The 16,270-nt window shown below is 36.9% G+C and overlaps 2 protein-coding genes across 4 annotated transcripts in view; both read left to right on the top strand.

Moving 5' to 3' along the window:
- The first annotated feature begins 1,028 nt into the window (after window positions 1-1,028).
- LOC110843183 lies at window positions 1,029-3,313 on the top strand. 2 transcript variants are annotated; one of them, XM_035846189.1, is made up of 6 exons: window positions 1,029-1,977; window positions 2,071-2,123; window positions 2,269-2,445; window positions 2,549-2,748; window positions 2,832-3,019; window positions 3,082-3,313. In XM_035846189.1, exons 2-6 carry the CDS (start codon window positions 2,093-2,095, stop codon window positions 3,257-3,259), a joined length of 774 nt encoding a protein of 257 aa, XP_035702082.1. In that variant the 5' UTR covers window positions 1,029-1,977; window positions 2,071-2,092; the 3' UTR covers window positions 3,260-3,313. The 2 variants fall into 2 exon arrangements, with proteins under 2 accessions (XP_035702082.1, XP_035702081.1); XM_035846188.1 differs by having other exon boundaries at window positions 1,029-2,123.
- Window positions 3,314-4,716: 1,403 nt separating this feature from the next.
- Window positions 4,717-16,270, top strand: part of LOC110843175 (bromodomain-containing protein DDB_G0270170) — an 85,842-nt gene continuing 74,288 nt past the window's right edge. Inside the window, exons 1-5 of one of the 2 annotated variants that reach the window (XM_035846169.1) lie at window positions 4,717-5,495; window positions 8,468-9,661; window positions 9,872-11,582; window positions 11,818-12,127; window positions 14,674-15,005. In XM_035846169.1, coding sequence (XP_035702062.1) covers window positions 8,834-9,661; window positions 9,872-11,582; window positions 11,818-12,127; window positions 14,674-15,005 — 3,181 coding nt within the window. In that variant the 5' untranslated portion in view covers window positions 4,717-5,495; window positions 8,468-8,833. The remainder of the gene's footprint in view (window positions 5,496-8,467; window positions 9,662-9,871; window positions 11,583-11,817; window positions 12,128-14,673; window positions 15,006-16,270) is intronic. The other variant, XM_035846168.1, reaches the window with a different exon arrangement.

Genomic DNA, 16,270 nt, shown 5'->3' with positions numbered 1-16,270 from the left:
TGCCAAGTAATACTACCAAGTGACGTTAAGTTAATGCAAGAATTAGTGAAAAATGGTACAACATTCTGACAAACATGGGTTTGCTAATCAATCCTGGTTCGGGCTAAGCAAAGCTGTACAGATATGTTGGAATTTCCGTAAATAATCTCTATAAAGCTGGAGTTTTTTGGGGCTAGTATATTACGATCAAGTATTTATTATCAATAGCAAATATTTGACCTAAACTTTTCTCAAACTTATAAACATGTGCAGATAGTGAAGAAGTAAGTCGAGCGTTCTCTGGGGCAGTATTGGCATTGTGAAAAACCTATCAGTACAGCCTGTACTGATAGGTTTTTCACAATGAAATTTTCTATACAATTGTGATACTATTTTGCACTAATTCTTACATAACTCATAGAAATCGGTATGGGTCACCCCCTCTGGGGTGACTTTAACTTATAGTTGCTTTTTGTTCGTATTTGACTTCATATTATTAAGTAGCTTCAGCTACTTTATGTGAAGACTTTGTCTGTCTGTCTGTCTGTCTGTCTGTCTGTCCGTCTGTCTGTCAGCAGGATAACGGGAGAACGGATAAAGATAATCGAAATCGGTTTTCGCCATCATACATAATACCCCAGGGGGAGGATCCTATCAACTTTTGGGTGCAACCGGACCACACCCCCGGTCGCCAGGGGGTGTGGTCGGGGCAAAATGAGATTTTTAGTGCAATTGAATCTATGGATGAAATGGAGTGAAATTTTGAGTTCCCCCGTTGTGCCACACCCCCCGGGCGCCAGGGGGTGTGGTCGGGGCAAAATGAGATTTTTGAAAAAATTGAATGTATAGATGAAATACAGTAAAATCAAGTGTTCCCGCGATGTCGTGGGAGTGCTTGGAGTGATACTTCACTCCAAGCATAAGTCTATAAGCATATGTCTGAAGCTACTTCCGTATGCGCGTTTGCGACGGTTTATTTCATGAGAAGCCATTAAGTATCACTGTTTTGAATTTCAGCTTTTTTCCGACAAGTTCTGAAAATCGGTATGGGTCACCCCAACGGGTCCCGGACGATGAAAATTTTACCAATTCACTTCATATTCTTCCATTAGGGGCCATAAGCAGCCTTTATACAAAATTTCAGCTCGATTGGATGATTTTGAAAAATCGGTATTGGTCATACCCTCTCCGGTACTTCCGGTTGAAAAATTTTCCAATCTCGCTTTATATTCTTCTATTAGGAACCATTAGCACGCTCCGTGCCAAATTTCAGCTTTCTATCACAATTTTGAGATTTAGGTGCCTAATACCCACTGGTCCAAATATGACCCCCACCGGTCCAAATCTTTTCTCATCGAACCCCATCTTCGTCGTTGCATATACATGTCTGCACCAAATTTGGTTAAAATCGGTCAACTCGTTCGAAAGTTATCGAAAGACAGACGGACATGACGATCACATAAGCCCTGGTTCGGGCTAAAAAAAATTACACGACTTTGATGTGCTCGGGCGGACAATTTTGTTTTTGGAATTACACGACTTTGATGTGCTTGGGCGATAGATTTTGTTTTTGAAATCACACGACATTGATGTACTTGGGCGCATGGTTACCGTACAAGAATTACACGACTTTGATGTACTTGGGCCCTTAGCGACGTTTTGTGCAGCACATGACATTCATGTGCTTGGGAGGCAACTGGTTAATGCGTATATGTACATACTATGAATACTACAGATTACTAATATAATGGTGGTTATCAATTGTAAGAATGATATCAATGAGCTTGTTTCGGCGGTCAGGCTATGAAACTCATCATATGTGTTAAATAAATACGCAATAAATATTTTGATGACACCATTATTATTATTATTGCCGGTATTCTTTCTTGCTCGACAAACAGCATCTTCTCAACATCAAACGGTGAAAAACTCTAATTTCATACGAGCATTACGTTTAACTTGCTGCCATTGCCAACTTAAAGATAGCAAAGGAATTTGGTATAACATTTCCTTTTTTTTGCAAACCAGAGAAAATTCACTAAAATTAATTACTGTAATATATTTTTTGTCTCATTTTGTATCTATTTTTAGATTTTGTATTGTCAGATTTAGGATGAGTGAAGGCTCAGGACACCACAAAAGCGGTAATGCTTTAATTTTAGATTAACCAATCGATCCATATTCATGCATTAACTTTATACATTTTTTCCACTTCGTAGTGAAGACATGCATACATATTATTACTGAATATTGTTGACAAATAAGTATTTTCTCCCTCACAATATGTAGAATTATTAAAGAAGCAGACTGAACAAATATTTCACGTTGAAGAAGCTCCCAGCTTTCACGCTATTAAAACACCAACATCGTCCCAAAAATCTATTCCAAGTTTCGATGTTACGTCCAAATCTAGTGCATCCCCAAATTCTTTGCTCAATACACGATGGACGAATTCAGCGACCCATAGTAATTTGGACCATTTAATTTTCTTATTATTTCAATTTACCTTTTACTTGATTTTTACATAATGTTCCAAATACGATTAGCCTTATTTTTTCATGTAAATTAGATAGTCAGCTCATGCGAGTCGGAAAACTCGCATCAGAACTTGGAGAAGAAAGTGCATTTTCCTTGGGACTGCCTCCTATAAAGAGGAAAAAATTTCCTTATTATCCATACGGACTTATTCTTCCAAAATGCAAACCAATCAATGGGGTTCCTAAAAAGCATGGAAAAACCGGCAAACAACTTGTAGAGCCTTGGACAGATGTAAAATAGAAATAACTGGCATTAATTTGTATGGAGCTTCGTGTAATGAAATTCCGAATGGATTGTCTAATTCTGCTGTCTAGGCTTTAAAGGATTTTTACCAAACGGTGAAAGCACTAGAGAATGGGTCAAATGAGAAATCAGAGCTGCAGTCATCTCCCACAAGCACACAATCCGTGGGCCCAAATGAGATACAGAAGCCACGAATTCGAAAGACTCGAACACAGGCAGAATCAACGATGAAGTTTAAAATGACAGAAATACAACATTTGTAAGAAATTACTTCATTTTTTAAATGAAAAGTATAGTTTTAAAAGACAATTTTATTGTAAGATTTGCCACCGAGATGAAGGAATTGCAAGACACTTATCAAAAGCTGAAAATCGAACCTGATCCAAAGGCAGAAGCAGCACTGGAGGAATCCTGGAAGGCCAAGAAAATTCAGTTACAAAAACAAATTGACCAGTGCATAGACGAAATTTTGGAGAGCATAAAAGCAATCTACTTTTAATGATGGACAAAATTATAAGTTACGTAATTTAAACTCAATAAATATGTGTGAGTGAGCAGGATCAATTTTGTTATTAAGAACCACCACGATCATTATCATTCAGCAAATCGCATCACATTAACCAATTATATCTAATAAAATCCTGCTATGTGCCCGAGGTTTTGTTTACAGAATAAGACAGAAAATATACCGTTCAACATATAATTAAAGCACAGCCAAATATGGTGAGACTCTTATTATGGTCTATACTGCTCATAAGTACATACGTGCAAATCTCTGCTGAACCATTTAGAGTCGAATGGGCTAAAGTGAAAATTTTATTGGTGGTCATATACATTTTACTTATCTGTAGGCAGGAGAAACACGTAAATGTTAACTAAATGCTAACTACATTAGAGAAGGTAAATTTCACGTCGCATAAAATTACCTTAAATGATCATAACCTAGAATGCATGGGTTACTGCCAAGTTATTGTAACAGAATAAATTAGTATAAAATGCACTTTAAATACATAAATAAATTCTGGAGTCCCACATTTCCATAAGCACTTTTTATAACGCTTCATTTATTTACATGACGTTGTTATTAGGATTTTGCTCATTCCCCAACTCTGTGGTTTGAAAATTATATAGTTGGCGTCTATGACTATGCAATTCACAACCTGTGTCATACAACGAAGTAGTAAAGGAACAATAAATTTGTTGTCAGGCTTAATTGCCTGCAGAATTCATTTAAAACTCCAAATTCACATTGCTGCCCTACAAACAGCTTTGGCGTTAACACGAATTCCATCTCCCATCAGGTGGATTCAACCCGTTCTTATATGTGCCACTCTGTCAAGCAGCCAAGGTATCATCGCCACTTTATTGTTTGTCAATGCATTCGCAGATATTACTATTGGAGCTGTGGGAGCGGAGATTGTGTGGCGTTGATTCAATGTATTCATTCATTATTCTGCCTTGGAAGAAGCAGGTTGTTGTTATTTGCTTTGGGATTGGCGAATGCCGCTTTTGAATATTGACATGGCTTCGGACGAACATATATTCGATCGTGGATGCACACAGGCACATAAGCCTTGATATTAGTTGTCGAAAATCTGTTGCCGTGCCCTGAACTGCACCAACCATCCACCACTCCTTCATATACATATGCAATCAACGTCGCATTATTGCGGATAGCAAAGTAACAGGATCTGAAGAAGACCAGACCACAGCATGGGATTCGAATGTGAGTTTGTACGCCATTTGTAGCTCGTTCACCAACTCCCATTCAGTTTGTTTCGCCTTGATCAAGAACTCCAACAGAATAACATATCTCATCGTCATCATCATCCATTGTGGACCAAGGCAGCAAGGTTTTGTTTGTTATGTACGAATGAGATGCATCCAACTTATGACACTGTTTTATGGCGTTGAACAGCTTATTCCATTTACATCTTCTTCACAGGCCGGTACTGCTGGGTTATCTCAGTTTACCTACTTCGTGCTTGATGCAAGTGCTAAAATTTTACGTGATACTTTTTGCATCAGGTGCAGATAATTTCTCGTGTGTTTAAAATAGTCGATTTTGAGTGGCTGCAGCGGTTGCATTAATAATGACCTTAGCGTAAGGAGAGGGAGATATACATAAAATAATAAAAAAATAACTGTTTTACAGAATATGACCTCCACCACGAACAGCGGTGTGCGGTCGAGTGTTCCACCTGCTCCAAAATATATACGTGTTATTTTTGCGTCCATGTGGACAAACTGAGCTATTTGAGGATTTTTGTCATAGAAGTGACTGTGTCCTTATGCTGGAAGTAGACGAAAACTGGATTTTGTGTGGTCCCTAATTGTCTCGTGTTAGCTAAAAAGTGAATAGTCTCAAATTGGCTGGACAGTGTCAACGGAGCCAATAAAATTAATCTAGACAATGTGAGTGAGTGAATCTATCCATGTGAATACTGTGAAATATCTCCTTCATGTCGAGGAGAATGAGATGAGATTGCACGACGAATGAGAAAATTGGATCAGGAAGGATTTATACTACAAAATTTGATGAAGATGAAGACGTCCATAAAGAACTTTATGTGTATGTGACTTGGAAAAAATAAGGACTATTTTATGAACTTTGCATTATTACAGGGCTATGATTGTTTTATGTGAATAATCATCTGATCCTATTTTATGGTTCTCGTAAAGTATTTCCGTGTGTTTCCCTTTAATTTGTCAAAGGAGTTACAATTTAATTACGGGTAAGTAATTACAAGTTACCTCATAGAGATATAAATATTCTTGCATTACATCAGAAAGGCACGCAAATGTAAACGCATCAGTGTTGAAAAGTTTTTCGCGTGATAGTATGCATACGTACATACGTATGCATATTTTAAACAAAGCCATTTTCTTTATCCTTTGCAAGCCAGTACACCACTATTATCCACTCTAAAAATTAATGAAAAATAATACATTATATACATAGGCAAGGACTGGAACGATTTTCAAGTATTGTAAGATACAAGCAAAAAGTTTGTATCTGAAATTAAATAAACATCGAGTTTTCATAAGAAATCTAAATTGGTAAGCCACCGGTATTTAGTATCCACTGGAAGTTCTCGATATAGATATGAATGATTGTGACGCTATATGGTATAATATGCCACAAATTTGTTATTGCAATTTGTTTTAACTAGGTGAAATTAGTTGCAAAATTCTTGATATGTATCTCTTAGAAATATTGGAGACATGAAAAATCGTCAATTTTTCTGGAAATTTAATCCCTACAATTCTATTGCGACTTTAGTTCAAGTACGCTATTTATGGAATAAGCTCAATTTAAGCATCAATTAAAAGTCTGTCTATTTACTAATTGTAAGCCTCATTTAACTACTTCGTAATTGGTCTCTTGAAAGTTTATTCTTAGTTACATGGATTTTCATTCTACTAATCTCCTTTCTACATTATACAATATTCGTGTCATATTTCAGTCTTTTTCGTTGACAGAACTAGGGAACTTAACAAACATTTGAAGCCATTCCATTGATTGCATATGTATTTAGTTGTTGATACCAACAAATTAATTTCTGAAACCAGGCCAAAACTTGAATCCAAATTAACACTTATGTGCACACAAGTGAGGTTAGCTAAACGCAGGTAAACAAGAAAAAAGTCTTGGTAATGTAGCATTTGGTATCTTGTTGCAATCTAATGTTGAGCAAATATATTGTCTTGGGACCAACCAATCAAGCCAGCATGGAGTAAAAAGCAGTTGGTTTCCTGACCCGGTTTAACTCCCTCATCAAAACTCACATCATTAATCCCATGACTAGAGACGAAGATCATTTACTTTTGTAGTTGATGCTGTTGTGTCGTAGGCGTTTCTCACTCACCAAGGAAAAGTAGGCATTCGATTCTAATTCTTACTTGTCAAACTAAGTCATGAAAGAACACCGAATATTCGCATGGTTTGCAGTTAGTCACATATCATTCGTACCTACACACATACGCATTCTGACAATAGAGTGCTAAATATGTATACAAAGGTGTAATTTAAGGTCAAGAGCTACATATTTAACAATCTTAATTGAATCGCTGCTCCTTAAGTAAACTAAGAATAATTTTATACGTTTCAATTAGATAACATTTTACATGCATGCATCATTTCCTTGAAGTGAACATTTGAGCAGTAAAATAGCAATTTTGTTTAACATAATTATGTGAAGTTGTCTGAAGAAATTTAAAAATTAAGGAGTTCCCTAAAGTTTGTGATCTTGTTTTTTCCATTTTTTAAGGGTATCATTATCATTGAAAACCATACATTACTAATTTTTTATAGGTTAAATGAATAAATCCCATCTCTTGCTAATATATATACATGACAGTAAGTATGCAATTAAGCTGCATAATAAATTGAATAAAATGGTAAATATTTTGTAGACATCGATTGCCCAAATGTTTGCCGAATATTTACGTGGATGTCATACGAGTAGTATATGAGTTTGCCAGAATTTTCATAAGATATTGTTAATATTTGCGGCCTCCCGGACGTTAATTTCATATAAACATGTAGCTGTTGATTCATTACGTTAAATTTTATACGAGTGCTGAGAATCGCAATTTTATTTCCATTATTTTATGGCATAATGCTACTACCCTTTCAAGGATCGAGTGAAAGCGTTCCTTCTTCTTGTCAATTAATTAGCCATTTGCCACCTCCGTAAGTATGTGCACTTATACATATACCGACGTACTACTCACTACTCAGATCTCGGCATCAATCTACAAGTTTATCTGTCAAACCGGGTGTAGTAGCAACAACTTTGACATAATTCATGTTCATCAAATGCCAAAGTGACTTTGCAAAATACAGTCGTTTAACAGTGGATGAGAGGATGGACAGGTACACAGTGCAGATCATATGTGGATTTGTGGACAGTATTTTTCCATAAGAAACCTATTCAAAATTGGGTCTTCTTTTAGTTTACAGACCATAACTTAACGAAATTAATGGGTCTAATCAAAGTCATCAGAGACTTCCAAAACAACAAAATCAACACAAAAAGGGTAGTGAAAGTCTAAAATACTACAATGTGCAAACCTATGTGTATGTGAATTTGCTTGTTATGTAAATCCACATATTTTCTTTATGATTTTGCAAAGTTTATAATCTTTGACAATCTAAAGTTTCAATACACAAATCCTTTAACCCGAATCTCAACCAAAAAAAATGTTTTTTTTTTCTGTACACATAAGAAAATGCATCGTCTATTATTTAGTATGTCGTATAAGGATGAAATAGTGACGTTTATGGGTACGTAAGTGTGTTAGTTTAATTAAAACACAATTCTCCCTTGCATTTTGTGCAACTATATTGAAATAAAATTGAAATAAAGTGTTTCAACCCAGTCAAACGAGATTCAAAACATCAGCTTTTCAATTTGACAGTTTATTGTTATGAGGGCCATTATAAAGTTAGGTTTTGGGTAGTTTTGATGGAATTATCACGAGGTCAAGGAGAATATCGAGAACGACGACGATTCTCCAACCTGATGCACTTGTTGCACAGGGCTCAGGATCAGTAAATTTCACAACCCATTACTTTTATACCCATCTTAACTCAATTACCTAAATGTATCTGCATATCTCTACATGTTCATTTACTCCTTATTAACAAGTTAGACATTCAGATGCAAGTAAAACTAACTTTTAATTTCGTTTTGGTTTGCAGATCCCGTCACGTATGTGCATGCGTTATGCGTGTCAGATGCATCCACCACTTTTTCAACCTTCAAGTTCATGATTATCGTAAAATTAGACAAGCCCCTATAATTTAAATAACCAATATTTGGCATATTATATTGTTTGTGGAATGTTGACCTCGTTGTGTGTATTAATAAAATATAATAAACATTGTTTGTGAGTAAGTGCTGCTTGTAAGTGTTTCCGATTATTAAAGTGCTGCTGGGGGTTCAAGAAAAGGGAACAAGTGCCGAAAATGTTCAAAAGTCTACTGTTCTAATCATGCTAATGTTAGCGGAAGTAATACGTTGAAAAGAATATTTTCAGAACTTAAGATAAAAAAAACTAAAAAATCATGAATGAGGAGGAGGATACCGCAGGACCATTTATAACGGTGGTCTCCGTTGATGGAGGGCTTACATGTGGGAACAAACTGACGGTGATAACACCCACTGGTATACCTGAAAGTAGCAAAAAAGGAAATAATTCAGCAGCCAACAATAAGGACGACCGGGGGGAATTTTGTGAAACCACACATGCAGCCAAAGAATCGAAGCTACGCATTCCGTGTCACAAAGGGAAAGTTAGTGCTATTCCTTTGCTTGGTTGTGCTTTGGTTGGAGTGGATAGGAAACCCAACAGCGGCGGCGGCGGCTCGGGAGTCAGAACCAACAACACGGACAATGCTGCATATGTTACCCTCGTCTCCTTCGAGCAAGAAAAAGAGATTGAAAATGCTGCCAAATTAAAATCTGGGATCCCAGTTAAATCTTTAAAAAATTATCTGCACACAAAGTCCATAGTCCAACTTGGGAATAAGGAGCACAATGCCATGCCGCGAGGAAATCCATCTCCAGGAAAGGGACGCATTCTTCCTGATTGTGAGGAGGATCAAATCATCACCATCAGTAATAAAGTGAAAGGAGGGCATGGGAGAAATTCGTCATTCGTCGAAATCTCCTCAAAGGAACAAGAAGATGAGAAAAAATGCAACTTTTCAAATTGGCAACAAAATGAAGATGTAGAAATCCCCACGCTGGTCATTGAACAGGTTACAATCCTTAGACTGCCAGGGGAAAAATTGGGATTTGGTCTTCGCTTCGAAGGTGGAGTGACTAATCCAGTGGACAAAGTGAGAAATTTATTCATCCAATCTTGCGCCTTTGACAGTCCGTCGATTAAGGTACTCTTTCACTTTTAGCTCTTAACGAGCAACGCAATTTGAGATAACGTTGCATGCGTGTAGATATGTTTCATCATTCGCACTTATGATTTCCCATTGGCACAAATGTTTCTCAATTAATGCATGTACATATGTACGTACGTAGATATGTGGCCGATTCATTATGCAGTTGACGGATTAAATCATAAAAAATGTATTATTTTGATTTAGGCGCAGACCTCTTGGGGTCATTTAGATGAAGGGGATGAGATTCTTGAAATCGAGAGTCTGCCAGTGACCAGCATGACCAGAATGGAATGCATTCAGCGTTTAAAAGATTCCTCAGTCGCCGTTCGCCTTCTCATCTCGCACTTTTACACGGGCGAGGAGCTCTCGCTCTTGAGAGCTCAGAGGGAAATCGCTCTTCAGAAAAGGAAATTGAAAACTGCTTCCACAAGGAGCCACCCAAGCCAAAATAAGGCAGAAGGAGAAATTACACTCAAAATTAAAAATGGATCTGAATTAAAAGAGAAGACATGTGATGATGATAATGATGATGCTATAAATAACAAAGCTAATGACTCTTGTAAACCCCATCATGTTCATGGCCTTAATCAGCAAATCACGAGCAGTCGTCGAGAAACAATATCGTTAACATCATTATCATCGTCATCGTCAACTGTAGATTCACCCTGCCCGTCAAAAATCCCACTGCCAAAATCAAAGCAGTCCTTGCCGTTGAATACCAATAGTAATAATGCCAATAATCTTGATACTGCCAACAATACTACAACAAATTCTCACGAGCAACAATCAGGGAACAGTATTGTTTATGACCATAATAAGAATGAGATTGAACAAGGTCTGGCCTCCAATCAGATTGGTGTGCAGCACGATGAAGACGAAACGCAACAACAGCTCATGAGATTAAAACCCCCCGTGGGGTTTGCAGATGAACTATTGCCACAACCTACTCGCTATCATCATCAATCGACAGCCTCCCTTGAAGGCTGCAACAAAACAGCAAAAGGTGTGCAGTCGTCATATTCAAACAAAAATTTTTATCTCCACCACCAGCAGCAACCTAGTGAACCACAATTCTATCACAATGCCATCAGCCCCACACACAGTTATCGCAACAGCTCAATGTCACTGGAAAGCTTTGGATCCGATGAGACGGGGAGTTCCCGAAGCACCGTCGTTTCTCGACTATCCATGACTTCGTCCATCACCTCAACAATTGGCAATGGCGTACAAAGTGACAATAATCTAATGGCCACATCGCCTACCTCGAACCCAAACCCACACAATGGTGGTCATCATGTCTTATTAGTCAAGAGGAAAAGTAGCCTCAGTTCCCTCAACTCTTGCCCTGAGGGGGTGGCATTGGTGGTGGATGGGGAAACCAATTTTCAAAATGAGAAATTTGCTCCGAGTGCCACATTGGCGGAGACAAAAGAAACTGGGATCGGCACTGTTGGCCAGCACACTCCTGACGCAGTTTTATCCTTTTCTGGGGAGATTCCGTTAGCACCTCCGTTGGTTTTCCAAGATCAAAGCAACAACAACAAGCAACAACAAGCTCTGCATGTAATACGAGACACGGCTGTTTGCTATTCTGGCTTTAATCCACAAAAAATAGGGAAGGAGAATATTCACAATTCTTTCAGACGTGCCTGCGGAGACGACAATCTCCAAGCGAATGAGCCTGACAGTGGAGAGCAACATGAAAATGGTGCTAAAAAAGCGGTCAGTTGTACTACTGCCGAAGGCGCAAGAGTAAGATCTGCCTTCACATTCGACGAAAATAAATCAATGGATGAATTTAATGTTTTGGCTGCGAATGGAAATCACATAAGCCCTGATTTTACTGCTGCTAATTGGGAACAGAAAGGGATTTTAGATTATGATGACGACGATGATCTTGCACTTTTGGCAGAAGGTTCGTCTTTTTGACCTATACATTCTATATTCGAAAGCTGACTGCAAATATTTATTCGCATATTCTAATCACCAATGAAGATTTTGTAAATTAATTTGAGTATCGATCGGGACGTTATTTAACAGCTATTTATATAAAATGCAATTTTCCATTTTACGTAATAAACCAGTTCATGCAGAAATCATACGAATTCAAATGTCAGAAAACACAAGTAATGTATTAAATTTCTGTTTAGAACTTGGACTCGACCAAGACGACGAGGATCTGTTTAATTCTTTGGTCGCAGAAATTGATGAGATTAGTGCTCAGGTTGTCGGATCCAAGAGCCTTGTCAATAATAAGGATGATGGAAAGAGAAGTGATATTGATGAGCTGCTCATTCAGCAGAATTTCAATGGGGCTGAATTCACAGAGCGTCATGAATTCAAAAACTTTCATTCTGAGACAGCACACCACCACGGCCAACATCAGCAGCAACAGCATCATCAACTTTGTGCCACTTCTTCTTTTTATGAAAAGGGGGATGGAATACGAGATGCCAATATGTAAGTCCCAAGTCCGGTTTTTCGCATTTTTGCCCCATTTGGCTAACTTCTCTATATCTGAGTCACTCACTGTTTTCATATTTAAGGTGTTTTTTGCTACACCTAATTTGCATTTATGCACATGCATGCACGGTTAATCTACCTGACTCTTAGAGATTTGTTATGCATCGTCTTTAACATATCTAATATATTGGTTGGCATAATATATGACTTCTCGTGTCACAAAAATGATATATATTACTGATTCGAATAATCTTTGGGAAAAGTATTTCCTCCCAGTTAAAACTGGTATACGGACACTTTTCTTTGCTTTCTAAATTATTTAGACCAAATATGGTACACCCGAATCCTCTGATCGTTTTTTTAAAACAACATTCGATTCGTATTCGTGTTGACCGTGTGCTAATATGTGCAACAGTGCACAACAATATTTAGAACGGTATGGATAAATATCGTCCACCCAGTTAAAAGCAAAAAAAATGCACTTGGATTTAAAAATAACCCGAATAGTATCGACCATGTATTTCGATTTCCTATATTTTCTTTAATGTCACAAAAGCCTGGCTCTAATGAAAGATATTTAGGTTGAATGTATTCCACATTTTACATATGCAGATATTTCGCACGACGGAAGCATCCTAGCCTTCAATTCATATTTAAAATTCTAGGTCAAAAGAGGCATTTTAAATTTTCACCCTTATTGGCTAGGATTAATTAATGACATTAATTAATTTGTGAAAACCCCAACCTGTCAGCTTCGAAATTGTAATAATTGGGCCTGACATGTGTCCGCATTTTATGGACATCATAGTAGCCATTGCCATTAGCAGACAGCCTTTCAAGCTCTCCAATGCACTTTTCATTCTAGTTCCTAGTATTGGATATTTCGTGGTTTGGGTAATAGAATTAAGTATGAGGACCACACGTCAATTTACGAATTAAGTGCACAGCAATTGCATTATGTACGTACATGATGTATGCAAATTTGACTGACAGTTTGACAACAAATTTAATTATCTTATGGTTGTCATATATTTACAACATACGTACATACGTACACATTTCCTATGGGACAAATATTCAAAAGTGCCAGAAACACAGAGCAGCAATTTGTTACCAATTTGATATACTTCTACACACACATTACACGCAGATAATTACGCATTCCAACAGAATGGACGTAGTTGCATGTATGAATTAAAAGACGCAGCGAAAAATATTTGTTTGGGTTGTTAAATGGCCATCTCTCTGAGCGGAGATGAACACAAAATTCATATGGGAACAAAGGACAAGAAAGTTGAACTTGCTTCCACCAGATCGCAACGCCTGTATTGCTGCGTCTGTATTTACTCTTGTCTAGTCATTCATTTCATGCTGACATTTTCGAAACCAAAAAGTAGTAGTTTCACGAACATATTTCTCCACCAAGATAAGAGACGGTTACTTTATATAAGAATAATTATAAAATTCTAACTTATTCTTAGGTGCGGCTACTTTACTTAAATGCAGACTATAAATATTATCTATAAGTAACATTTTATGAAAAATCTGTCTATTTTTCTGTAGCATAATAGAATAGAAAGATAATGTGTTCCCCGTTTCAGTCGACAATGACCTTTGATTTTAGATTAAATTATCCAAGTCAAATTAGTCGTCACATCTTAAATGATCTACATGAGCGTTTATTTTCCTTCACAAGTTAACAACTACCTTTATGACATAAAGTAATTAACTCTGGTTGGACAGCAATTGCAACAAAAGTGACGGATATCTTGACATAACAATGATAAATTGGCCCTTCCATTAAATTATGATTACAAGGAATCGTGTTATGCAACTACTTAGGGAAACCAATAAGCAAATAGCATTACTACATAAGTAGGATTGTTATAGCAATTTTCATGACCATTTTCCTTTGTCTTGACACTGCAAAAGTGCAAAATCGTTATATCAGAAATGACCTCTGCTTATACCATTAACTTCATGTTTGAGAAACACATGAATGTATAACAAATGGGTTATGCATAACATGAACTCATGTATGATGGGCAAAATTGAGTAAAGACAATCTCAATTGATTGTAATCATGTTCAGTAAATGATGTATTTATATCTTATAATAAATTGGCCTACAAAACTGTATCATGTTACATTAAACAGAAGTAACTAACCTTTGACAAATGGATGCATTTGTATAATTATTACAAACTTTATCGCAAATATGTACATTACAAGATAATCATTGGGGAGTACGGATGCAGCTTGCATGATCAGCTTATCGTTCGCATTGTTTCTAAATTTAAAGCATAAATTGGAGTTGAGTGACACCAAATACGTGAGAGATGGTGTTAATTTATGTCTTCGTGCTAATTTCCAGTGGAATAATAAAATGTCAATCACTATGTTTTGTTGACACTATTTCGCCTGTTTTTTGTGCACCATGTGAAATGTTTCGTAGAACTGTATTTAACACTTTTTGGCTGTGTGAGTAAAATCGTGAAAACTTGACTGTACTTGAATCTTATTTGTTTTCTTATTACTTTGTAGATTTTCCACCAACAAAAACAACACGTCGAGACAAAAGACCACAAGCTGCCATGCTGTAGATGCTGATGAAAATAGAAAAACAAACGAGTCAAACGGAAGACATTTAGAGAACAAAGATGGGATTGAATTTGAATCTTCAGATAACGGGGATCTCCTCACTGCTAACAAAGACCGTTTGTTTCCACCTTTTTCACCAAAAGTCGTTGAACCAATTAATGGTGAAATAATGATGACTATCAATAAAAAAGAAGCAGAAGATAAACAAATGCAATTTCAACAATGGAAGAAAGAAGGCTGTTTTGAGAAAGAAGATGACAAAACCATTATTACAGGTAAGATAACATGCACAATTTGTCATAGCCGTTTAGCTTTTAGTATTTTGGTGTATGTATGTATGTACTTTGTGTAGTGTTACCTCACACGAAATTCAGTGACTTATGTGGGAGTAGTGTTTATTGAAAGATTAATAATTGGAAATTGTTTCCAACTGTGATTATGTTGTTTTGAGTTTCTTGAGAATTTTGAGCACATAAGATAACGGTTTCACTACTACATATTAGAATAATAAGCTGAATATGTAGAAAACTCAGAAAATGAGAGCTAAATTGTTCCATTGATGCAATTTTCTACGCTTTTAGTAAATTGTAAGCACTCAATTAAATGCCATTTCACGACAAGAGATTTACATATTTGTAAAAAAAATATGCAACTTAATAAATAGTTCATCTTTGATATTGCAATCTTTAACTATAACTATGTATATCATGGTAATTAATAGCCCCGCTGTTGGATTAGCTCCAGTCCTTCGGATAGCAAAAGGCTTAGTAATTTACTAGAAACTATTTATGTAGCTAAAAATGTTATAAAATTTATTTCCATCAGACATGAAGCATACATAGATTTTCTATACGGATTCGGCATCTTTGAGCTTATTAGATCTCATTCTTGATTCTATGGACAGGATAACGACGCTGATTTTCTTGTGCATATTCCTGACTGCCGGTTTAGACTGAAATGAAAGTCTCGCTAGTTAACCCCAACTCTCACCTGGGTCGGATTTATAGTGAGTGACTGATATTAAAATCTTAAAATAAAGGCAACTATTCATCCGGAGACAATGCCGAGGAGTAATGCCGTAGACAAAAAAGCATAAAGTGGAATAAAATGCAGAATAATAATAGGGAAACAATAGGCCCGTTGATGTGTCCGTGCCTTATCATGTTTCATTCCTTCAGCCGATGTGCATTTGTGCTCTGCTGACACACGGAATGGGCAAAGAAGAAATCTCATCCGACCGACTCACAGAATCTCGCGTGGCGTGAACTTTCAGGCCACACACTTTATTCCAACGTGTAAATGAAGCAGGCAATAATTTAGGGGTAACTTAATCTCGTTTCACGCAATACCTCTGAACGTACTTATCTTGCACAAATGTGAGACACGCAGCAGCGTCCAATTCTCCTCTCTTTGTTCCTTCGTGAATTCTCGGTTCAAACTTCAAAAGCAAAGCAAGACTGATAGAAATCTTATGCAAATAAGATGGACGGCCGGATACATACACGACTGATACACGATAACAATGATAGAATCTACAAGA

This window comes from Folsomia candida, unplaced genomic scaffold (assembly GCF_002217175.1).
Source record: "Folsomia candida strain VU population unplaced genomic scaffold, ASM221717v1 Fcan01_Sc001, whole genome shotgun sequence".
NCBI classification, from domain to species: domain Eukaryota; kingdom Metazoa; phylum Arthropoda; class Collembola; order Entomobryomorpha; family Isotomidae; genus Folsomia; species Folsomia candida.
The sequence above is the reverse complement of the archived record's forward strand: the minus strand, read 5'-3'. Positions and strand labels throughout refer to the sequence as shown.